The sequence below is a fragment of the Salvia miltiorrhiza genome, chromosome 6 (assembly GCF_028751815.1).
Source record: "Salvia miltiorrhiza cultivar Shanhuang (shh) chromosome 6, IMPLAD_Smil_shh, whole genome shotgun sequence".
Taxonomy (NCBI): Eukaryota; Viridiplantae; Streptophyta; class Magnoliopsida; order Lamiales; family Lamiaceae; genus Salvia; species Salvia miltiorrhiza.
The window spans coordinates 19,718,708-19,743,848 of NC_080392.1; the positions used below are offsets into that span (position 1 = coordinate 19,718,708).

The 25,141-nt window shown below is 38.1% G+C and overlaps 2 protein-coding genes across 3 annotated transcripts; both read right to left on the reverse strand.

Moving 5' to 3' along the window:
- Positions 1–3,966: 3,966 nt before the first annotated feature.
- LOC130990622 (uncharacterized) lies at positions 3,967–5,608 on the reverse strand. The gene is made up of 2 exons (XM_057914841.1): positions 4,738–5,608; positions 3,967–4,550 (listed from the first exon to the last, which is right to left on the reverse strand). The coding sequence occupies exons 1-2, from the start codon at positions 5,606–5,608 to the stop codon at positions 3,967–3,969; spliced, it is 1,455 nt and encodes a 484-aa protein (XP_057770824.1).
- Positions 5,609–18,001: 12,393 nt separating this feature from the next.
- Positions 18,002–23,818, reverse strand: LOC130990365 (diaminopimelate epimerase, chloroplastic-like). Of its 2 annotated transcripts, XM_057914587.1 has the most exons (10): positions 23,007–23,818; positions 21,250–21,611; positions 20,624–20,791; positions 19,939–20,009; positions 19,580–19,637; positions 19,168–19,347; positions 18,985–19,069; positions 18,469–18,528; positions 18,259–18,332; positions 18,002–18,183 (listed from the first exon to the last, which is right to left on the reverse strand). In XM_057914587.1, the coding sequence occupies exons 2-10, from the start codon at positions 21,517–21,519 to the stop codon at positions 18,067–18,069; spliced, it is 1,083 nt and encodes a 360-aa protein (XP_057770570.1). In that variant the 5' UTR covers positions 21,520–21,611; positions 23,007–23,818; the 3' UTR covers positions 18,002–18,066. The 2 variants fall into 2 exon arrangements, with proteins under 2 accessions (XP_057770570.1, XP_057770569.1); XM_057914586.1 differs by lacking the exon at positions 23,007–23,818 and having other exon boundaries at positions 18,002–18,332; positions 21,250–21,624.
- Between the last annotated feature and the right edge of the window lie 1,323 nt (positions 23,819–25,141).

Genomic DNA, 25,141 nt, shown 5'->3' on the forward strand with positions numbered 1-25,141 from the left:
TTGAACTGTTATTGTAGAAAGAGAAAAATTGAACTTGCATTTAGCGAATAAAAAGTGGAATTTATATTATATTAATTTCATTATTTCTTCTTTCTTCTCTCTCCTCTCTCTTTACATTATAAAAGAAGAACTAGTATATAACCCGTCGAATTTTGACGGGATATTAAATTATGATTCAAATTATTTATATTATTTTTGTATAATATAATTATTTTTTTAATTAATTTAGCTTGATGCTATAGAGTTCATATTACTCCTTCTGTCCCGCTTTAAATTATCCAAAATAATTAGACACGAAGATTAAAAAATGTGTGAAGTAGTGGTGGGACAACAAAAAAAGTATTGTTAAATGCCCAATTTTATTTCTAAATTTGGTTTGGTTCATTTGAAATGGGACAACCCAAAATAGAAATTGAGTCATTTGATGTGGGACAAAGGGAGTATATTAATCTCAATTATATTCGTCAATTAAATGTTAACTTTTTGCTAGAATAATGAAAATACTATTTTGAAGTGGCACCATCGTCTTCCATTGTTCCCGATTCTGTCATGAGTTTCGAGACCATGCAAAAAATATAGAGACGCCTTAAGAATCCTCCGAATTTACGTCCATCTCCCTGGTAAATCGAAGCCCACCCCCAGTAGTCTGAAGAGGAACACCATCATGTTGTGGGAGGCTCAGGTTGATGCTGGACTTAGATTCCCCCTTCCTGATTTTATTCGGGATGTTAGTAATTACTTTTGCATCCCTTTTAATCAAATCGCACCCTCTGTGATACGGAGGGCACTTGCTTTCCACATCCTACTTAGTTTCCATGGGGTGAGGGACACAACCCTTAAGAAGACGAATACCCACTATAGTTTTTCCAGCCATTCCAAGTATCACACCAATTTTCTTTACAGCCTCAATTCTAGTGATAAAGGTTTTTTACCTAAGTATTGTTTAGTATCTACGATCGAGGGAGATCAGTGCACTTAATACAAATTGGGAGAGATATATTGGCATCCCTGTCGTCATGATAAGACCCCTCACCCTCATAAACCCCCTAGTGGTTTTAATTTAGGAATAATAGATAAGCTTAACGCAAGCCAATTGAATAAGAAGTTTAACTGCAAGAAACTCACTGACATCAACTCAGCCATGGCCGCTACAGGGTTGTTCTCCCTTTATCCAGAGAATGCCATATGTAATGCTTTGCTATCGCTGTTTTTAGAAATATATGCGCGTTTAGTCACTTGCTATTTCTCTTATTTCGGATATGTTCTGTAGTGATGTCGTGGAGGGATGACTGCCAGCTATTTTTGGAACCGCTTAGTAGATCTTAGCAGACGGGATCACAGCAAGAATGGTCCCATCAAGAAGGAGTGGAGGCCACAACCTCTACAAAATAGGATACCTCCCGTACCCTTAGTGATCAACTGAAGGAAACACATCCTACCACTAGCTCTTCTCATCAAGCCGTTAACACCTCTGAACCGTTCAGTCCTGGCCTACAGAGAAAGAATATTGAGCCCCGGGCTCAAGGACTAAGCATACCTCATCTGGATACTATGCCCTCCAATCTTATGAATGATCAAGTATCTTTTGCTCCGCTCGATCAACGAGCCGAAGGAGCTGTGGAGATTATTAAGGTGGAAGACCCCGCAAATCCAGCTGACTCTGAAGTAGCTCAGAATCATAAACGCAAACGCAGGAGAGAGAACAAGGAAAAACTGGCGGAACTAGCAGAGAAACGTAGGCAAGAGTCCCTGAAGAAGACCAAAATATGGAGCTTTAAGTTAGTGGATGAAGATGTCCCTTTTGTCAATGATGTAGGTTTGGAAGAGACTGCCGCCATCGCCCTCGTTCCCAGCTCTGGTACTTCCCCTTCATCGAAACATGTCCTTCATTTGAAAAGACAAGAGTTATTGGACCGTCTGGGCTCTCGAGTTCATGCAGAAGACCGCGCTGCAGCATAGAAGTTAAAGGGTAAAGCCCTTGCCAGTAGCTTAGGTCGCTTTTGGCTAATGGTAAGGGTTTTGAAGCCCCAATGCATATGTCCATTTGTTTTGCTGTTCATCTTTATTGATTCTCTTGCTCTTCATCAGGGGCAAACCAGATTCGAGGAAGCTCTGCAACAGGTGGAGGACTATCATGGCCTGGAGAGGGATCTCAAAGAGGCCCGAGAGACGTTGGAGAAACGGGAGCATGAGCTCACTAGCATCACGGAGAAATATAGTAATATTGACATAAAACTGTCAACCACGAAAACCCGTCTAGGGGAGCTAGAGGTGGAGAAGGCCTCTTTGCAGTCTGAACTAGAGAGGACCAAGAGGGAAAGTCATAAGCAACTGGTTCGCTTCAAAGCCAAGTATCTCAAGCAGTACAGAGAGTCCAGGCACCGATGGATGGTGGCTCGAGACTTGGTCTATCGTGAGGGCTTCCTATACAGTGCCTGAGACCAGAGACTGGAGTTCTTTCTTTCCCCTCGTGGACAACAATTCCTGAATATCATATTTGAAGGGACTCTTCAGGCCTTCCGTCGGTCTCTCATGTTCCTTCGTTGGTATGCTCATGTGTTTGCTCATTTGATCGCAGTGATTGGCAGGAAAGCAGCGGCCATGGTGGGAGCTAGCCCTGATCAGGTTGGGCAATTGAACCTTCGTGAGTTGATGAATGCCATTGACGATGACAAACTATATGCTTTGCTGGGCATTGATGCTTTCTCTCATCCCTCTCCTGCGTGGTGGTACCCCGTACTGGATCGAGTTGTTGAGCAATTTGCCTTCGTCATTTGTGCTGATCCTCCTCCCTTAGAGCGGCTTTATCATTCTCCCTTTCTTTAGACTTTGCTCGAGTTCATCGACAGACTGAAGGGACCCAGCTCTGATCTAAACACCGGTCCCAGGTGATTTGAAGAGTATGGGATGGATCATCCTCGACCTCTCTCCACGGACATTGCTGGCGTGCCTCCCTCCAAGGAAGCTCTAATGCAACAGCTGATGGAGTTCTATCAAGATGAGACCTCCATCTCCCGACAAATCATCCAAGGGATGAGCCCTACTCCTGCTGCTCATCTTGAAGTCAGCGATCATGGGGATTTGGAGATCTTTCACGATGATTTCCCTCATGATGGTCCCTCCTCTGATCCTCAGACCGGTCGTGCGGCCAGTTCTTCCAACCTTGGAAATCTCCCATCCTAGTGTGATTGTTAATACCGTTGTTGCTTTTGGAGTTTAAACTCGTTTTTTTGTTCTAATCCTTTTAGCTTGTATATACTTGACATTTTATTTGCTTACTCAGCAGTTTATATCTGGAGTTTTCCCGCCTTTCATGTTTTGATAACTTCATGTTTGGTGATAATCCTCTTATTCATGATGCAATATTTGTTTTATAAAACTGAAAATATTGTGGTTGTGTTAGTCATCGATTCCCTTCATTATTGCGACCTTGCCTAATGGCATGGACTCTCTTTCATGTTACAACCCTGCCTATGGGTATGAACTCCCTTTCATGTTACAGCCCTGCCTATGGGCATTGACTACCTTTCATGTTACAGCTCTGTCTATGGGCATGGACTCCCTTTCATATTACAGCCATGCCTATGGGCATGGACTCCCTTCCATGTTACAGCCCTGCCTATGGACATGGACTCCCTTTCATGTCACAGCCTGTAATATAATTATTGATTTTTCTAAGTCGTGTTTGAAGGAGGAAGTAAGGGAAAGGGTGTACACCCTACTCCCCCCAGTGTCGTACGCGTGCTTTAGAAGCCAAGCACTACTATATTGCATTGTGAGGATGAAAATAATAATATTTACAAGAAAACTGTAGAGAAGACCGAAAATGCAGGTATTACCCTAAAACCAAGAATCTTATTTCATTGCAGATACCTTGGTCCCAAACCTCATTAAAACCCTGTGGGAAAAAGAGTGTTTACTCTACATAAGTGATTCATAAGTGTAAAGATCAAGCATAGAATTTCTTCAAAGTGTTAATATTTCACAGACGAGTAAGAGGTCTTCCATCGCTGTCTGATAAGTGATATGCGCCTCCCCCAGCACCTCTGTAACCACGAAGGGTCCTTCCCAGATGGTATCGAATTTCCCCATTTTCTTAAGTGCATCCACCCTCTTCAATACTAAGTCCCCTTTTTCAAACCTTCGAGTAGTTACTTTCTTATCAAATCTTGCATTGATGATAGTCTTGTATTTGGCAGCTCTGAGTACAGCCATGTCCCTGTGTAAGTCGATGAGGTCCAGATCTATCTGTCTGAGTTCTTCGTTCTGAATTGGCTCATAGTGCAGGATCCTATTAGACGTGAGTCGCACATCTGCTGGTATGACAACTATGGATCCATAGACCAGAGTAAATGGTGCCTCCTCGGTGGCCGTCTTTGGGCTAGTTCTGTGTGCCCACAAAATTCCATCTAACTTCTCGACCCATTTGTCCTTACTCTTCTCGAGACGCTTTTTCAAACCATCACATATATATGGTGCGATTAGTGAGTTCCACGTGTCCATTAGCTTGTGGATGAGCTGCGGACACAAATCTCTGTATGATGTCCATTCTGTGACAGAATTCCTCTAACTGCAGCCCATTATATGAAATAAGGACGTGTGGTGACCCATAACGGCAATAAATGTTGTGCCATAAAAATCTTTCGACAGCACAGTCATCGATTTCGGACATTGCCTCTGCCTCTGCCTCCACCCATTTGGAGAAGTAATCCACCGCCACTATAATAAATCATTTACCTCCTGAAGCAGTAGGGAGTTTCCCCACAATGTCGATGCCCCATTTGTCGAAGGGGGCAGTAGCATACATAGCTCCCATAGTTTCGCCTGGCACGTTGATCTTTGGTGCGTGTTTCTGACATACGATGCATTTCTTCACAATTTTTTTGGCGTCCTCTCCCATTTGTGGCCAATAAAACCCAACTTTGATTATCTTTCGTAATAGATCTTTATATCCAACATGATTTCCACAGTAACCCTGGTGGATTTCATCAAGCGCGTATTGAGCTTCTTCGGGTGATAAAATTTTTAACAGAGGATGGGTGAAAGATCGCTTATACAATTGATCATTAATCAAGCAGTACCGGTGATACAGGCATCGCTGAGACACGATCGGATTTAGTCGCTCTCTCATTTTCAAAAAGTGCACAATCGGACTCCTCCAATCATCCCGTTCTTCCAGAGTAAGTATCTGCTGGGATTCTTCATAATAAGGCTCACAAAGCAAAGTCACCTTATTAGTCCAGCTCTGCTCAACCGTGCTAGCCATTCTGGCTAATAAATCAGCTCTATTATTCTGCTCCCACGAAATTTGTTCAATGTGACACTCTTGGAATTTAGCCATCAGTTCTTGAGCCCGAGTATAATAAGCTATCATCCTATCCTCTCGCACATCGTATTCTCCCAGCAGTTGTTGTACTACGAGTTGAGAATCGGATTTCATTCGCACTTGCTCAGCTCCTAGCTCTGCCAAAAATTGTAAGGCCTTAACCACAGCCTCATATTCGGCCTCGTTATTGGATAACCTTTGTTCATATTTAATAGCGAATTGGAGCTCATCATCCAGAGGAGTACGAATGTAAATGCCTATCCCACAACTCTCTTTAGTCATAGACCCATCCACATATACAATCCAAAGCTTTTCTTTTCCACATTATATTCACTTAATTCGATGGCCCATTTCACCATGCGTCCTGACAGATCTGGCCGGCCTAATATTTGCATGAAGGGTAAAGATGTTCGCACGACCACTCTGTGTGCCAAGAAGTAGGGCCTCAATTTTTGGGCTACAGTCAGTATTGGCAGAGCTGCCCGCTCGACCTCTGTATAGTTCAATTCTGCACTCTGGATTATCTTGCTGACAAAGTAAATCGGTTTTTGTCGACCGTGATCTTCTCTGAGTAGAACTGTGCTTAAGGATTCGGCTTCCACAGCAATGTATAAATATAGAGTTTCCCCCATCATTGGCTTGGTAAGTATAGGCAGCTCTGACAAATAATTTTTCAACTTCTCGAAAGCATTCTGGTAGTCTGTAGTCCATTCGAACTTGAATCTCTTCCTCAAGATTGTAAAGAAAGGCAGACTCCGATCCACCAGGTGAGAAATAAATCTTCCCAGATCTGTTATCTTCCCATTAAGGGCCTGAACTTCTTTAATGTTTCGAGGAGGTAGCATTGTCATAATAGCTTGGACCTTATCCCGGTTTACCTCGATGCCTTGTGGTGTCACTTGATAACCCAAGAATTTTCCAGTTCTGACTCCAAAGGTACACTTGTTAGGGTTTAACATTAACTTGTGCTTGCGGATCACAGAGAATATTTCGTTGAGATCTTTGGCGGTGAGAAGAAGCGAGCTTACTTTGCACCATCATATCATCAACATAAACCGACATGTTTTTCCCAATCTGCTCTTCAAAAATTCTATCCATGCGCTGGTAGGTTGCACCTACGTTTTTAAGGCCGAAAAGCATGCTAGCCCATCTAAATACTCCACAGCAGACAGTGAATGCAGTTTTAGCAATGTCCGCCGGATGCATCTTTATCTGATGATACCCCTGGAACGCGTCCATCATAGAAAGGAGTTCACACCCAGCGGTGGAATCTACGAGCTGATCTATACGGGGCAGATGATAGCAATCCTTGGGGCAGGCCTTATTCAAGTCCCGATAGTCCACGCACATACGCCACTTTTCTCTTCCTTTTTGACCATCACAACGTTGGAAAGCCACACCAGATATTGGACTTCCACTAGGTGCCCTTCTTTTAAGAGACCTTGGATCTGTTCTTTGATGGCCGCATTCTTCTCTGGCCCAAAATGCCGCATTTTTTGTATCAACGGCTTAATGGTGGGATCCAAGTTTAAATAGTGTTCAGCTAGGGAACAGTCAATTCCCTTCAGATCAACTGTAGAAAATGCGAATACGTCCGCGTTTCTCGTAGACACTCTATCATCATCCTTTCCAGCTTTGGCTCTATCTCTGTGCCCACTTTCGTTGTGAATCCCGTCTTATTTGGAAATAGTTCTATCATCATACAGTGATCATCTGTAGACAAAATCGGCTAGCAACAAAAATACTACAACTGACACAGTGTAATTATAGCAATAAACAGTAAGTCGTGTATCGTATCCATAGAGAGTGATAAGCGAAACTACCCTAAGTAATCCCAATTTAGACTATCACAATATTCAGGCAAGCAGAACAATGATGAACGAATTAAAATTAAAATCATGCAAAGTAAATAACGCAAGAGAATAAATCAAATAATAAAAAGCTTTGACCCTAGGGATGTACTATCGTTAATTAATCACATGCATTCAATCTATTGATTCAATTACCAATTTAATCCAACCCTGATGAAAGATCACAACACTATTCATAAGCTTCTCTAACGAACACCTACGAACGCAGATTAATAAATCCCTTATCACGTTCAAGACTCAAAGGAATAAATTAACTCCCAACAACACACAAAGAATAGCTTCCTATAGCTTCACCTGTCGCATTCAAGACTCAAGACTGAACAATTATCGCATTTAAGACTCAAACTGAACAGCTAGACATGTAAATTTTTGATCATATAATTCACAAGATAATAAGCACCAGGAATCATGAATCACAAGCTGGAGGGCAAAATTATAGCAATAAATCAAACACACATTTAATCAAGGGGTAATTGCCTGTAAATTCCTAACGTTTAAACCGAATTGATTTTTGCACCTTTTTTATTTTTCTACTTTTAAATACCTAACTTTCGTTTTTGTCTCGAATTTATCCGGTGATCGATTTTTTCTCATGCCGGCGCCGGAATTGACACTATGGCAGCCGGAATAGATGAGGTGGCAGCCGGAATTGACACCTAAACATAACTTTTACATGTGGTAAAAAAAAATTTAAAAAAGAAGAAAAAAATTTCCAACTCATCATCTTCCCAACCTAATTCACCTCTCCTCCCTTCCCCCCACCCTCCGGCGCCGCCCACCGCCACCACACGCCGGCGCTGGCCACCCCCTCCCCCATCCCCAGACCCATCGGCCCCTCCCCCAAATCCCCAGATCCCGTCTGCCCCTCCCCAATCCCCAACCCGCCGCCGCCCATGCCGCCACCACCCCACACCGTTCTCACCACATTCGCAAGCACAGACGGCGCACAAAGGGCAACAATTCGTGCCCTAGATCCCAGATCACGGCGGTGCACAAAGGGCAACAATTCGTGCCCTAGATCCTTATTTCTCCATCAATTTGCGTCGCCCCCTGCTGCGCCACCACCACCATCACCAGCACCACCAATAGGCCGGCACCCGCCGCCCCTCGCCACCGTCGCCTACATCAGAGATCGCCATGAAATCGCTGCTCGATTTCACCAAGAGCCAAGGGGTCAGGATTTGAAGGCAAATTTGTCGTACAGTGCTCGATTTCACCAAATCGCCATGAAATCGCCATGAAATTGCCGATTTCAGAGGCTAGATCAGGGGAGGGAGAAGGCTGACGGGGTCTGGGGAGGGGGAAGGGGGCAGCGAGATCAGGGGAGGGGGAGGGCTGACGGGCTCTAGGGAGGGGGAAGGCCGACGAGTTTTGGGAATGGGGAAGGGGCGGGGCGCGGCGGGTGCCGCCCTGGTGGCAGGCGGCGGCGGCGACGGGTGGGGAAAGAGGAAGGTAGGGTTAGGGAGTTGGGGAGGTTAGGGAAGATGAGGTGGTGGATTTCTTTATTATTTTTTTTCAAGTGTTTTTCCACATGTAATAATTGTGCTTAGGTGTCAATTTCCGGCTGCCACCTCATCCATTTCGGCTGCCACAATGTCAATTCCGGCGCCGGCATGAGAAAAAATCGATCACCGGATAAATTCGAGACAAAAATGAAAGGTTGGGTATTAAAAGTAGAAAAATAAAAAGGTGCAAAAACTAATTCGGTGTAAACGTTAGAAATTTACAGGCAATTACCCCTTTAATCAACTATGTACAAATCCTAGGTTCAGATAAAAGAACTAGCCAGACATAACAAAATAAAACATAAACATAATTAAAAAGAACGCAATTGAAAAAAACTGAATTAATTAAAGTTCTGAATAAAACTGATGAACAATCTTGAAAAATAAAAAAGGTGCAAAAACTAATTCGGTGTAAACGTTAGGAATTTACAGGCAATTACCCCTTTAATCAACTATGTACAAATCATAGGTTCAGATAAAAGAACTAGTCAGACATAACAAAATAAAACATAAACATAATTAAAAAGAACGCAATTGAAAAAAACTGAATTAATTAAAGTTCTGAATAAAACTGATGAACGCAATTAAAACTCTGAATAAAACCGATGAACAATCTTGAATCTTCAATCCTTGCAGAAATCCGATCAAAGTTCTAAAAACTAGAAAACAATGAAAAATAAAAGCTACTCCCTCCGTCCCAGAATTAATGACACGTTTCTTTTCAGCACGGATATTAAGGAGAGTTATATTAGGAGATAAGTTGTATGGCCCACATCTTTAATGTTATGGTTAACTAGTTTTAAATATTGTAAATAAAAGAACATCCTTCATACTGTTGCTGCCGCCGGCGCACTCATCACCGACGAGGCCGGCGGCGGCGCCGCCTCCCCTTCACATCGTCATCTCCCTCCACCACAAACCCTCTGTCACAGACATTTCAAACAACCCCTCCACCACAAATCCATTTACCGATATTTCAAACAACAATGGATCCATCCACAAACCAAAATTAACCACAAAAGAATTTTACAAATCTAAAACCTCCTCCCTCGTCTGTCCACAAGAAGAATTTTACAGAACAAAGCTTCAACAAAATTCAAACTTGATCCCTATCTTCACATGAAAAATTATCGGAAAGCTTCATTTCCAAAATCAAATTCTGGAAAAGACATCTCAACGCTGCAAAACTAAAAGGAAAATTCCCTACAAAAGCTTCAAATCTGGAGAAGAGTAGAGAGAAAGAGGCGGCACCGCTTCTATGACGCGGAAGAGTTGAGACGCGCCGCCGCGCCTTCGCCTTCGCTGCTGCTACTGCTACGAGTCCGGCAAGCAGTCATCTCTTGCTTTCGTCGCGCCTTCGCCGGAGGGTGGAAAGAGGAGATCGAAGGCGACACGTGGGCGGCGAAGGTGGGAGCGCGGAGGTGGCACACGAGTGGAGAAAAGGGAGACTGGAGGTGAGCGAACCGGCGGGAGGGCTGAGGCCGGAGGCGACACGAGGGCGGCGAAGGTGCAAGCGCAGGAGCGATACGTGGCAGGCGGGAGGATGGAGGCGACGAGAGGATGGAGAGGGAGAGGGAGAGAAAGAGAGGCGATGGTGGGCGGCGGGATAATGGAGAGAGAGAGAGAGTGTTGACACGCTTTTTTTGGTTTAGGGTTTAGGAGTGATTTGGCTTTAATTAACAATGTGTCCATTTTCTTGAATTAATTAGTGTAGCTAATTATATCCTTATTATTTCTAAAATAGGAAACATGCCATTATATATGGGACAGCCCAAAAAGGAAAACAAGCCATTATTTATGGGACGGAGGGAGTATAAAACTAAGAAATAAAGTTGGGAACCCTAAATAGGTCAAAAGAAGACCTATATATAGACACAGGAGATAAATACAGTGTAGAACTCGAAAATACTGATAAAATCCAAAAATCCCGCAAAATCCCGAAAATTCAGAAATTCCCGTCGGACACTATTCACTACTGCATGCGACTTTCTTGTTTCGATCATATCTTTCTCGTCTGAACTCCAATTTAAGAACTATTTGCGCCTACGAACTCGTATCGAGACGAACTACAACTTTCATTAAGACCATCGGTCCAAATTCAGACTACATATTTCTGTAAAATTCATCAAAGTACGAGCAAGTATCATATTTCACAAGATAAAACAATTTAAGCACAAAATAATCATCAAACACTCAATTTCCTATAAAATTAACATCTTATGAACACTAAAAACAATGGAAACATGAGTGTTATCTTGAGTGTTAACAACTCTGGCTGCCCTTATAATTTGTTTTTTCGCTCTATTCGAAATGGGTGCGTCTTCCTCTCCCACTATCATATGTACAATCTTTCTTTCCTCCCGTGGAGGACTCCTAGCCCTGCGATCCATACCCTCATTTTCCCTATCATTGTCAGCTCTGCGATACTGATTGTCATTCTGATGTTGAGGTGGAGGTGTCTATTTCACAAACTTATCCAATCTCCCCTATCGGGCTAATATTTCTATCCGATGCTTGAGATGTCCACAGTATTGAGTGGGGTGACCGCAGTGATTATGATATTGGCAAAGTAGGTTGTTTGACCCGGCTTCGGTACTCCGACCGCGTAATCTTTAGGTTCTCTGAACCACGGTTCATCTTTAATCAAGTGAAAAATCTCCTCTTGAGGTTTATTCGTAGGAGTGTAATCGGTGAGACGATTCACAGTGTGTACAACTCTGTATCCCTGAAGCTCTCGTGTCTGTTGTGGTGGAGCTTTTCTTCTCTTTGGGGCATTCTTGGAGGCAATCCACAGAAGGGTACCCGATTGGGGTAACGGTTATCCTATTGCTCTGGTTTAGTTTCCGCTTTCTTCACTCTGTTGCGCTCAGACTCCATTTTTCGTGCGGTCTTGGCTTCTTCCAAATGAATATACCCTGGCAACCGAAACATAATGTCATCAAAATCCCAGGGCGGGCTGATCTGCAAAGCGTCGAAGAAGGCGCATAGCTTTAACCCTCTAACGAAGGCATACCCCTTGATCTGAGTTTCTACTTTCGGCACTTCTAGCGACGCCATGTTAAACTGCGCAACATACTCCCTCAGTGTCTCATTCTGTTCTTGCCGCATGTCCATTAGTGACATTGCCGATTTGACTGTACGTCTCGAGCTAGCAAATTGGCACATGAATTGGTCGTGCAAGTCCTCAAAGGAATGGATAGAGCCTGGTTCAAGGCCCCTAAACCATTGTTGAGCCAAGTAAAGTCAAAACAATAGGCAAAGGTTTTCCGTTAAACATGGGTCGTCTCGTCCAATCACAAAGATACATATCGTCTAAACAAAGTATATTCCACACAACAGTTTTACGCTCTTTTAGCCCGAGATATCCTTTTGAAGATTAAAACTTCATAGAATATCCTAGGAGGCGAGCTCGATAATCCATTTCTCACGTCTTAAGTACTCTTTTTTCCCACAGATGGCGCCAATTGGTGAGTTCCTCATTATATAACTATTTTGAATGATATATGATGATGGTGATTCACCTGTGGTTCCATGGAAAACGAGAGAGAATGATATATTTTCCTTAGATAAAACTCACGTAGATCTGATACAAGGGAATGAGGCGTTATTTATAATATTACAATGAGGGTATTTTGGTCATTCCCATGAATACACGCGCTTTTCAAGTACGAATGGGCGGATGGGTGCGCGTAGGATGCAGTCACTGGCAGCTTTTGTCGGGCCTTTGTCCTCTTGTTCAACAGTGTACTCTAGAGCAGAGCTCGCCAAACTTTCCCGATGATACTACATTACAGAGCAGAGCCCCATTCTCAGAGATGATGATGTTATCCTCTGCTTCCTTCAGAGCCCGATACATACAGAACTATCGACATTAAGATATTATCTCTAGATTCTCCCTTTTCTCATGGACACGTGGCACGATCTTAGGCGCACATGTATTTCCCCCCTCATCACACTCTTATGAAAATTTATAGTGAATTCATCATTATACTGGATAATTTTATTCATTAGGTGACAATTGTTTTTAGGGGTTGGTATTAGGTGTGGCCGACCGCATAGCATGCGGCCGGGTCGCCCCGCGCCCTAAATTATTATATTTGTTTATAGTAATTGTTACTTTGATTAAGCATAAGATATGCATTTGTTTTCACAAATGTATACTTATGTAAATATAAGTATTTACCTTCATTCAATGTACAATATTATATTTTCTAAACCCTAAACCCTATAAACTAAACCCTAAACCCTGTAAACTAAACCCTAAAATCTGAACACTAAACCTTAATAAGAGTATTTATTTTTAATAAGCATAAGATATACATTTAGTTGCACAAATGTATACTTATGTTAATATAAATATTTATCTTCATTCAATATAAAGCATTATACATATCAATAATTACTTTTCCTTACGATAATAATTATTTGATCAAATAATAATATAATTATTTATGTTTATTAAAAGTAATCGTTGTTATAATAAAAAGTAATAATTGATTTGGAGAAAGGTAATGTTTCAAAAATATTATATTTATTGTAATTATTGTTGTAATCAAAACTAATTATTGTTATAATAAAAAGTACTAGGAGTAATCTATATCTATATATATATACAAAAGCTCAACCTTAGCTAACATGATCATTTTGGCGGGAAAATGAAAAAGCCTTTTAACCAACATGTAATATCAATCATCTTATTATCCGCTAGATTACAACCTCCCTCATCTCTTTCAAAACTTGCTCATCAAGTTTAAAGCTAATATGTCCTATCCTGATATGTTCTTGGAGAAAAAGTATACGTGGCCTCCACATTTTGATTCTCTATAAATAAGATGAAATTTGCAATCAAACAACAATCATGGTTGCTCTACTCATGGGAGTATTTGAACCTACCAACAACCGTCTTCCATTATCACCACTGTCAGTGCTACTGCAACCACCAACAACACCCAAAACCACGACGGCAACTAAGGAAGAAAAAGATGAGAAAGAAGAAGCGGCGAGTTTTTTTTTCCTTTTTTTTGTTCTAAAATGAACTTGAACAATTTCAAGAACTTGGCTTTCACTGATAAAAGAAGAAAGAAGAAGTAGAAGTTCGAAGCTTTGATTTTATTTCTCTGCCTTTGAACTTGCTATGTTGAGTCGCGTCTGTGAGTACCGAGTTGAGTCGAGTCAGGGAACGAGGGGGCAGCAGCCTCGGCACCGCCGCGGTTGCCGGAGAATCGAAGAGGGTGGCAGTGGCATTTTTGTCGTCACGAGGAAGGAGTCAGCACCGCGTGGTGCAGCGTCTTCACCCAGATCGGAGAGTTGCGAGACAGAGAGGGAGACCCAGAGGGTATTTCCGATTGAGGGAGTTGGTGGTTGTGGAGACGGAGGCGGCGCTGCATATGCAACCTCGCCGTGCGCCGTGAAGGACAGAAGGGGGAATGCCAATGAGCGAGAGGCGGGGATGCCGGTGGTGGCAGTGGCTGGAGGCGGCGCTCTTCGCCGGAGAAGGAGGCGGTGGAAGAAGATGAAAGAAAATAAAATGCAAAAACAGAATGAAGAAGAAGAGTGGCGCTGGTGTAAAAATTAGGGGTTGTAGCTGCAATTTTTCATTTTATAGAAGGGATAATGAGAATGGACTTTTAATGGCTTTTTATGTTGGGCTAATTAGAATGGACTTTTAATGGTTTTTGATGTTGGGCTAATTAATAATGGACTTTTAATTTTAGTTTGTAATTTTAAGAGTGCAAAATTATTAAAGGCCGTTGATTAATAAGAATTGTTAAATTAAATTAGCTTATTTCGCAAAAAAAAAAAAAAAAACTTTCTTAAATAAGGGTCGTGGATTTAATAAGAATTGAGCTTTAATTTGTTTCGGTATTTTAACTCCAATTATTTCAAGGAAGTAATTTCTTGATGTCTCCAATAACTCCTCCAATACAAAAGTCAAATATATGAAATATTGATTCTATATTCATATAAAAACTGTGGATTATTGAATATTATGCATTAATAACATATTTTTATTAATTTTATCTTTCATTTATTATAGCTAATTTTATCTATTATAGCTATGGCGTAAAAATAATAAGTGACAATGATATATAACGGAATACATTTAAAATTAAAATGTTTTGTAGAGTAATATATCATTTGAAAATTTATGTATGTAAAATTTTTAAAATATAAAAAATAGTATAATTTGGAATATTTAGAGAATATTCGTTTGAATCATGAGCTATGAATGAAAATAAAATACATAAATTTAATTTTACTAATGAAAGTATATGCACCTAATTGATTCTGATATAAGCTGACCTTTAATTTAATGATATTTAGTTCAATTAAGGGTTCAAAATTTTCATAATAAATGTGAGTTGTAGATTCCTATAAAAAAATTATGATAGACGTAATAATAATATAAGTTACGTACTTTAAATAAAAATCAATTTCTTAGGATTAAATCAATTTCGTAGGATTAATATACTACAATTTAAAAATATATATATATATAGGTTAAATTAAAATATATATATATCTAGTAAAGAATACAGAAAGAGCATTTTAAAAAAATTTAAAAATACATGTAAAGAAGTATTATTTTAAATCATCCATTATGAATGACAATAAAATGTGCAACTACTTTTTTTCAGACCGAAAATGTGCAACTTCAGTTTTATTATTGAAGATGCATGCACCAAAATTCTCACCAAATTAATCCAAATATGATATTCGTCTTCACTTACTTACAATTTACAAATTAATCGAAATATGATATTAATCCAAAATAGAATAAAAAAAGAAAATAAACATAAAAATATTATAGTTTACAAATAAATTTTCAATTTTATTCTCATTTTACCTCTTACGTGTATTTTGCCTTGAAAGTTCTTGAAAGACATCTGCCACGTGTCACACTCCTAGCGCGCCACATACATATATGAGGATTATTATAATCACTTTATGTATCAATATCAACATAATAATTTGACTCTTTTTGTAACACAGTAAATGAAAAATGTAAAATAGATAATAAAAAATCATTCAAATTTTAAATTTACTTTTCAGATGTAAAATGTAAAAATATTATTGGCTGAACCGAATTTGTATTTTCCGTTCTAGCCCATATTTAGTTATATGATTATATTGTTACTATATTTAGTTATATATTTAAATCAGTTAATATTGTTATATTTAAAACATTATTGTAATGTTACTAATTATTAATTTACAAAACTTACAAGTGGTATTGCTTAATTTACAAAATTTACAAAAATATTTCTTTTTTTTTTTCAGGGAATTTTTAGTTGGTTAATCATAATAAAAATAAATTTGATGACCATCTTTTTAGTTGAATTTATAAGTGGTGTTATTGCTTAACTGCTCATTGGCGGAAGAACTGTTTACTAATTCTCGATTTGAAATTATTATTAATTTCAATGAAAATTCACTATGCAATATTGAGCAAAGAAGTCCACTAGCATAACTAACTTATGGTGAAAGTAAAGCTTATTATTTAACATGAGACTCTTATGATGTATGAACTCCAGGATTCGAACTCTGAGAGCAAATCTCGCCCTCTAGGTAAAATATCAGTCATATGATTAATAAAATAAACGCACGAGATCGTATCTAAGATCTCACTAAAAATAGGGGGTCTTATTGGAGAACTCTCATATATATAGAGGATAAAGGTTCAATAGAGAAATGTAAATGTTGAAATAATAAAGTAAGAATTTCATTTATTGATCATGATTTCATTTTATACACTTAAGAGTGTTTTTATTCTAGCTCTCCCCTATATATATATATATATATATATATATATATATATATATATATATATATATATATAATTATAATTATTTTCAATATTTTGGAAATTGTTGTATATAAACTTAAATATAATATTTACAAATAAATATCCATCAATTTTAATGACAATTGTAAAATAATAGTATATAAATATATAAGTTATTTATTTAAATTGAGAATTATTCACAATCATTTAATGTATCAAATTGTGAAATAATATTTTCACTATTTATGTAAAATACTAAATGAAAAATATAAAATAGATAATGAAATATATTTGATATTTAAAACATTTTAGATGGTAAACATATTTAGTTATATGATTAAATTGTTAGCATATTTATTTATATAGTTAAATAAGTGTATATTGTTATATTTAAAACATTATTCTAATGATATTAATTATCAATTTACAAAATTTTGTATTTTTGTAATTTACCTATCTTTTGAAATAATACACTTAAATTTGTGTATTTCACGATCATAGATAATAGACTTAGTTTTATATAATTTGTGTATTTGACGTTGTCATCGTTATATATAAAATATAAATTTATGATTTTTTATTAGAATGTTGTATTATTTTTTTAGCTTGCACAAATATTATGCTTTTAGGAAAAAAAATTATTCCATACTTTCGTGTAATTAAATGAACCTGATTTCTCTTAAAGTAGAATGTTATGTTGTTTTAGGGACCATGCACAAATATAATCGTGTAATTGTATATCTTTCACGTTTAACTTTTTACGTAATAAACATATTTTTTATTCCATGGGTTACTGATTATTGATTATTTTATAGGTTGAATTGATTTTAGCTTGCACATTAGTTATTCCATAGGTTGAATTCATGTTCGTATATCAATGATTACCAATTATTAATATTTGAAACTTGAAATTTTTTTATTATCGATAATATTGTTTATATGGAACTCTATGGAATTGATTTGTATAAGATATTTTGTTATTTCTTATATATATTTTATTTTATTTAATATTATATTTCTTCTTATATTTATATTATATTTCATGTATTTGTGAATTCCGTAACCGTGCGTATGCACGGGTAAAATACTAGTTATTATTATAAAGAAAGGTAATGTTTTTGAAACATTACATTTCTTCACAATATTGATGTTAACTACTTATATTAACATAAGTATACATTTGTGCGAACAAATGTATATCTTATGATTATTAAAAGTAACAATTATTATAAACAAATGTAATAATTGATTTGGAGAAATGTAATACTTCAAAACACCTAATAATTAGCATTTTTTTTAATTTTTTTTTTTAATTTGAATTCATCATTTTTCATAAAAAAAAAAATCACTTTAAAAAAGAGGATAAATAATAACATTTCTTTAATCGTCAAGATCTATAGTGAATTTATCACTTTATTGAATAAATTCATAGTCTAGAGTTCAAATTCTTTAGGTGGTGATTTTTTTTTTGAATTCATTACTTTCCACAACAAAATCATATACTCTCAAAAACTAGAATAAGTAAAGATTTCATATCAAAGTTTGTAATAATACATTTAGTTTCATGAAACCATGAATTCAAAGGGTAAGAGATCCATAAAATACAAATTCTGCAGGGCCAGTCATGTAGATGTGATTGTCACTTTCTCTCCACTCGATGTCCAGAGGCCCTCCAGGCAAATCGACAGTGCATCTCTGAATGGAAGAAAGATGGTATGAGAAGAAGGCTAGAATCTCAGAGGAAGGAATGGATAAGAGTTTTAGACTTACTCTATCTGCACGACCCTCCAGAACTGCAGCAACAACCACTGCACAAGCTCCTGTTCCACAGGCTAGCGTTGCACCTGAAGCAGCAACCACATTAAGTCAAATGTGAAACTTTGTTGTAGATGCACAAGCTCGCGGTGGGAAAAGGTTAGAAAATTGAAAAAGCGAACTAAATGTATCTAATCATGCATGCAAAGAAAGAGGAATGCGAACCTGCCCCACGTTCCCAGACACGCATTTTAAGGTGACTTGGAGAGAAGACTTGAACAAATTCTGCAATATGACAAAGATGATCCATAATTTAGCAATGCATGTGTTTTCAATCGCAAGTTCTAGTTCACACTTCGATTATCCTATTTCTTGAAACCAAGTTAAGAAAAAGAATTGTAAATCTCAACCAAAAGAGATATCATACGAGTCCAATGCGTTTAGATGATATCTTCTACTTCATACTATAACTGCATGTTAGAGATGCCCTAAAAATCGATGATTAAAATGAGAGTTTAGCCAAAAAAAAAACAGTGGGGATCAGCACATACAACAGACATTTCCTGTTCATATATGAGATGGTTTCTCATTTCTAGTTGTTTGGAGTGACATAGTATTCTCTAATCACATCCTAGTTTTATCATAAGCTAGCATAAGTAAAATCAAAGATAGATCACGGAAAAATAAAGCTCCAGGAATAGCAGATTCAACTGTGTAGTGCAAGTATAAATTGATAAATACCTGTGTTAGTTCGGGCAGGGAACATCAGATGATGTTCAAATTTTGGACCGATTTCAGCTAAGTTTAGTTCATCTACTTGCAAATCCTGTGTGCACGATCCACAAGGGACAAAGAAATTACCAGATTAACTCATTGATATTCCACACAAGGAGAGAAGATTGAAGAGTTATAGATAGAGCATACGTTGCATGATTCTGTACCAAAAGTGACACAGTGTGGATTTCCCATGCTAACACAAGTAACATTCCAAACCAATCCATCTACATCCAACTTTGCCTTAACAGCAGCCCGATCTTTATTTGCAGTTAACTTTGTAGGAACATCCGAAGCCTCCAGAATTGGCTGACCCATATCAACTCTAACCTGAAAATGAGACCAGATGCTCAACGATATCAACTCTGATCTAAAAACGCGACCAAGTGCTGAACAATCTTGAATAAGAATATGACACATAGAAGATGGATAGATAGACCATATACGGGTAAAAACGAAGTATAAACAATTGACAGAATGAGACACATGCCAAATTGATAGATTTATGGATACTACCCACAAAGTGTATATTTATAATTAAGTAACAAGACTCTTGAAGTACCTTTCCATCTTCCTGTATCTCAGGTACAATGAGGCCAGCACCTGTATGCACATTGAAGCTGCAACACCAATTAAGAGATGAGTAGACCCTACGGGGGCGTTTACTTTGCATGATCGAGTATTTTTATTCTCAATACTAGGATTTTTCCAATCCCACCCTTCCAATGGAATATGAATCAAGCAAAACTAGCTCAAATGATAAAAATAATCAAGGATCTTGGGATAATACCAAAGTTCCAATTCATCCAAGTAAACAAGGGATTAGCCTTAATATTTTTATTTATCAAGGCTAATCCTCAAAAGTAAACGCAGTTTTGCCTACAATGCCAACAAAATAAGGATACTAGAGAATGAATAAACCTTTTTTTCCCGTGAAGATTTTCAAGCTCAGCTATAAATCTGGCAAAGCATCGGACTCCATTACCACACATCTATGACAACAAAATCAGAAATCAACCTCAGGAATTCAAGTGCCAATCTATTGAAATTTTCACAATCCACAATCTGTCATCTTAGTACAATACAAATAAATAAGTGAACGAATGAAAGAAGAAACACAAATTATGTTTTTTCAGCACGTCTTATTATCATTGGAAGACTTATGGAAACTAGAAGATTGTTGTGCAAGGTTGGCTTTCCGATACGCATAATTGGAAGGGATGAACTCCAGTATATGTCTTTTAATTCCACTGGTGAGCGAGCACAACAACATAGCACAAAAGGCAACTCTTCCCTTAGTTCCTCCCATCTTTGAGTTCATAACATATTGTTCAAAACTTGAGGGTTCTTTTATCATTAAACAGTTTTGAGCAGTAATTAATCTGGAACAACAAATTATTTTTTTTATAAGTTATAACATGCATAAAAATTAAAGGCACATCTTTGCACCGTTTTAAGATGAAAGTTTTAGAGACTATTAGAACAATGCAACTTCAACAATTAGTCAATCACCAGACTAACAAAAAGAGTATATGATATCATAATTTTTTATCAAATGACCCAACTAAAGCACACAACCAAAATTATATATGTAAACACAAATTACCTCAGGCTCACTACCATCAGAATTAAAGATCCTCATCGTATAATCTGTGCCATTAGTGCCTGGCAATGCAAATATCACTCCATCAGCGCCAATGCCGAAGTTTCTATCACACAATTTCACAGCTTGCTTGGTTGTTATTTTGGGTTCCTCGGAATCTCGATTATCAATCTAATCAAGTGAACTTAAGCATAAAAATAAGTATCGACCCAAACAAATTACTCACATGATCAGTTCTGTTAGTGTCAGCAAGCACAGGGACAATTTTATATATATAGAAATTGTGTTTATAAATATATATATATATATTACACTTGTAGTATGGGCAAAATCAAGCAAATGTTGAGAAGGCACCAACACCATTCCATTGCTTGTTAAGTTCTAAGATGTTAGCTTACATCAAAAAGTTTGCACACGTAAAAACTGTAGCGGCATCTAGGTTTCATTAGCTTCATAGTAAATACTGCCAGTTCGAAAGATTTTTTAAGCAGGAATTCGTACCAAAATACAAGAAAAAAAAAATCCAACTTCATTGGACGAGATTGGTTACTGTTTTCCACAAAGAGAGAACTATGCGTCAAATACGAAAAAGAAAAATATAATTGCAATTTGGAAGCTGGAAAACTTACCAATATGAAGTCGTTGCCGAGTCCGTGGTACTTGACGAAATGAAGAATTCCGCTTTCCTTGTGATCGAGAAACGATGTCGCGGAGGCCTTTTGCGGAGCCTGAATGCTCATGGAAGAGAAAACTCGGAGATTAGCTGAGATGGCGACGGACGGGAGATTCTTCGGCGGCTGAAATGATGAAGATGAGAGCCAAAGAGAAGGAGATGGTGATGATAGAGAGCGATGTTTAACAGCGGTTGGCGGCAGCGTTATGGCGGCGGCAATCGACATTGTCGTCGGCGACTTTCGAGAAAGGAGAAAGGGAAGAGCTATTCAAAAGTGTGAAAGTAGAAAAAGGGCGGAATATCATCTTATTGGACTTACTAAAAATGTAAAGGGTTAATTACGCCAAAAACCATAAACTTTGGGCCCATTTCCAAATCTTCCATGAACTTTGATTTTTATCAAATTTTCCCTGAACTTAAAGGCGTGATCAATTTTTCCATGAATTTCAGCTCCGGTAATACTCCGGTCTGACCTGGCAATTTGTAGGCCATACGAGCTGATATGGCGCTTACGTGGACCAAAAATTGCCACATGGAAAATAATATATAAAAAAAAAAACAAAAAAAGCAATTCTCTCTCATCTCTCTCGTCTCTCTCTTGCTCTCCTCTGGTCCCTCTCTGTGTCCCCTCTCATCTCTCTCTCGGTTCACGCCAGAACCCACCCCTTCACCATTGAAAATTCGCTGCCACCGAAGCTCGCCGAAGCAACAACGACAGCCACTGATACCCCCGGTTCTCCCTTCTCTTTCTCGAAACCCACCTCCCCCTCACTTGCCCTCTGTCTCACCGAACTCGGCGAAAACAACCTCCACGCCGCCTCCGCCTTCCTCCTCCTTGGCGACAGCGAGGCGCCACCGCCTCCCTCTATCTCTCTTCCTCCGATTGACAACAACCCAGCCGCCACCGGAGTCCTGCCTCCCTCTACTCTCTCAACTCTCCCCTAATCTCTGCATACACCGGCGACAACCGCCCTAGATCCCCAAATAACTCTTCTCCCCTATTGAAATTTCGGCGACCACAGCGGCTCATCGCCGCCGTTGCGCCTCTTCCTCTTACTACGACCCAGATCTACAACACCGTCTCCCTCTACTCTCTCCATAATCCGGCGACAAACGGCGAGGTCGCCGCCAATAGCAACAACCACCGTCTGCCGCCTCCATCGACTCAACTCAGCAGAATCAAGGCCTTCCCCCACTTCTCAGATCAACCCAAACAGTGACAACACCCCTCCGCCGGCCGTGGGAGGACGAAAGCCGTCGTCTTGCCGCTCCCAGTTTTCGTCAAGTTCGATTACTTCATTCATGGTTGCTAAGCTCTGTAACCCTAATAGATGCACACCAAATTAAATTGGGGGTTTGAAAGAACGAGAAGCATTCTCAAGACAAGCTCTGCAAGATCCGGCAAGTCGCGACTGCGCCGCCGCCCCTGCTCCCCTCTCCTCTATCTCACTCTGCCTCCCTCCCTCGTTCATCTCTCTCTCTTCCCCCAATCCCTCACGAGTATAGGACGACGTCGTTTCTTCACATCGTCGCCGGTGCCAAGTCAGCTTTCAGGTGACTTAAATGGTGCCAAGTCAGCAGTCAAATTGGGGATTTTCGAAAATCATGGAAAAATTGATCACGCCTTTAAGTTCAGGGAAAATTTGATAAAAATCAAAGTTCATGGAAAATTTGGAAATGGGCCCAAAGTTCATGGTTTTTGGCGTAATTAACCCAAATGTAAATTAGGCCGTAACTCGGCCCAATCCATTCAAGGAGGGAGTATATATGAAAACAGAGTTTTCTATTTTCCCAACTAAAAAGTTGACAGTTTTTTCCTCCAAAATTTCAGGCATTATCTACATAAACGTGATTTCAATAACAATTTCAAAACTTTCAGATCTCTGATTTCACCAACAGTTTTATTCATAAATATGGATTTCAGCAATCAAAGTATCAAACCAACAAAATTCACTCAATGTCTTCACCATAAAAAGAAATTTAAGGAAAATTGTCTTACATAAATACCTTATCTTGAATCTACTTTTTTTCTCTTCTTAATCGAAGATAAAATGAATTCACATCCCAATTTTAGAAGAAACAACTTGAATTGATGTCTGGCCCAAAGAAAACGGAAAGGAGAGCATGCGAGGTGTGGAAATCAGTGGGGAGAAACAGTGCCGGCGGCGGCGCCGTGCTGTTGCAACAGCAGAACAGCGGAGCGCGACGCTAAATGGCGGATCTCGTGAATGAGGGTTTCTGGTTGGTGCGTGGGTGTTAGTAAGGAGAGAGATGGATGAAGTGAACGGTGGTGCTGAGATGGCGGATGGCGGAGCACCAACATAGCAGTTGGTGGAAGGAGGTGCATCAACTCCACAAACCAAAGGCAACACGTGAGCCCTAGACATGTCGACAAAATTGGAAGGCATCGCACACGCAGTCAGCGTTGGCTTCACGCCGCGTCGTTTCGGTGCTGCCCACGGCCAAGAACTCCATGCAGTCCACCACGCCGCTGCCTGCGAAGGAGCGGATAGCCAGAATCAAAGACAATGTGATAAATTCTTCATTTTTTGCTTCTTAATTAATTATTGGGATTATTCGTGCGATGCACGATGAAGATCGAAATTAAATGATATATTAAAATAAATAAATAAAATATAAATATTAAACAGAATCAAAATATAAATAAAAATAAAATATGTTATTTTATCAGAATAAATAAAATAATCCACAACAATTACTCAATAAAACCCATAATTTGAAAATGTATATATTGAACTTTGCATAAATGTAATTATAGTTATAGTTATTAAAAATTTTAAATTATTTGATAATAAAAATTACACATACACGTCATAATAAATAAATAAATATTTTCATACACGAATAAATAAAAAATTATAAAATTTTAATGAAAGGAGAGAAAATAAAATATTTTAAATTTAATTTTTTTATGATTTTATTTTAAATTCATTTTTGATGATTTTTGTATCATATTAAAGATATTGTCACGAACTTAAATTTAATGTGTATATTGAATAAGTATTTTTTTTATTAATCAAATTTGATGATGTTTAAATAAAATAAGAACTTATGAAAAAACAATTGATGGAAGAAGAAAGAGAAAAATTGGAGGGAAAAAAATTCTCTTTTATATATTATATAGATTGGGATTATAGCCAAAAAATACACGAACTTTGATAAAAGTTGCAATTTTCACCTGAACTTTCAAATTAGCTAAAATATACATGAACTTATATTTTTTGTTGTAAATTTCACCTGAACTTGCAATGATTGAACTCCGTCGAGGTGAAATTTTAATTATTTCCTTCACTAATTGAAAAGAGTTCGGAAATTTTAGCTTGCTTAAATTACATGTAGTATTAGAAAATTTGGCAAATACTATATGATTGGAATAACATTAATAATATAAAAGTTACATAATATAAAATATAATTATATGAAATTAATGATAAAAAATTTTGTGGATTTGAGAAAAAGAAATATATAGACATGATTAAAAAAATAGAAAAAATAAATGAAAAGAAAATGTATAAATGTATTTTTAGTCCTATTGTTCAATATGCTATAACTCGCATTATAGGTTTGGATTCATTAAATGTTCACAAATACATTCAACCTTTTTTTTTCTAACTGTTGCAAAATAAAAGCCGACAAATACAAAATTAGATTTGAAGATACATAACTATGAGAAGAAGAAGAAGAAGAAGCGCAGAAAACCGCAAAGATATAAACAGTTAGGGAATTTTTAAATATTTAGTTTTATATTGTTATTATTGAATAATTAATTTGTGCTATAAGACGAAACAAATTTGTATATTTAATTTTGTGTTAATAATGAAAATTGC

Coding starts and splice junctions, on each gene's coding strand:
- LOC130990622 (XM_057914841.1), bottom strand. CDS start 5,608: ATGACTAAAGAGAGTTGTGGGATAGGCATTTACATTCGTACTCCTCTG. Junction 4,551..4,737: donor ACTCCCTACTGCTTCAGGAG/GTAAATGATTTA, acceptor ATTCTGTCACAG/AATGGACATCATACAGAGAT.
- LOC130990365 (XM_057914586.1), bottom strand. CDS start 21,519: ATGTCGATTGCCGCCGCCATAACGCTGCCGCCAACCGCTGTTAAACAT. Junction 20,792..21,249: donor TCGGCAACGACTTCATATTG/GTAAGTTTTCCA, acceptor TCACTTGATTAG/ATTGATAATCGAGATTCCGA. Junction 18,333..18,468: donor TGTCTGGGAACGTGGGGCAG/GTTCGCATTCCT, acceptor TTGCTGCTTCAG/GTGCAACGCTAGCCTGTGGA.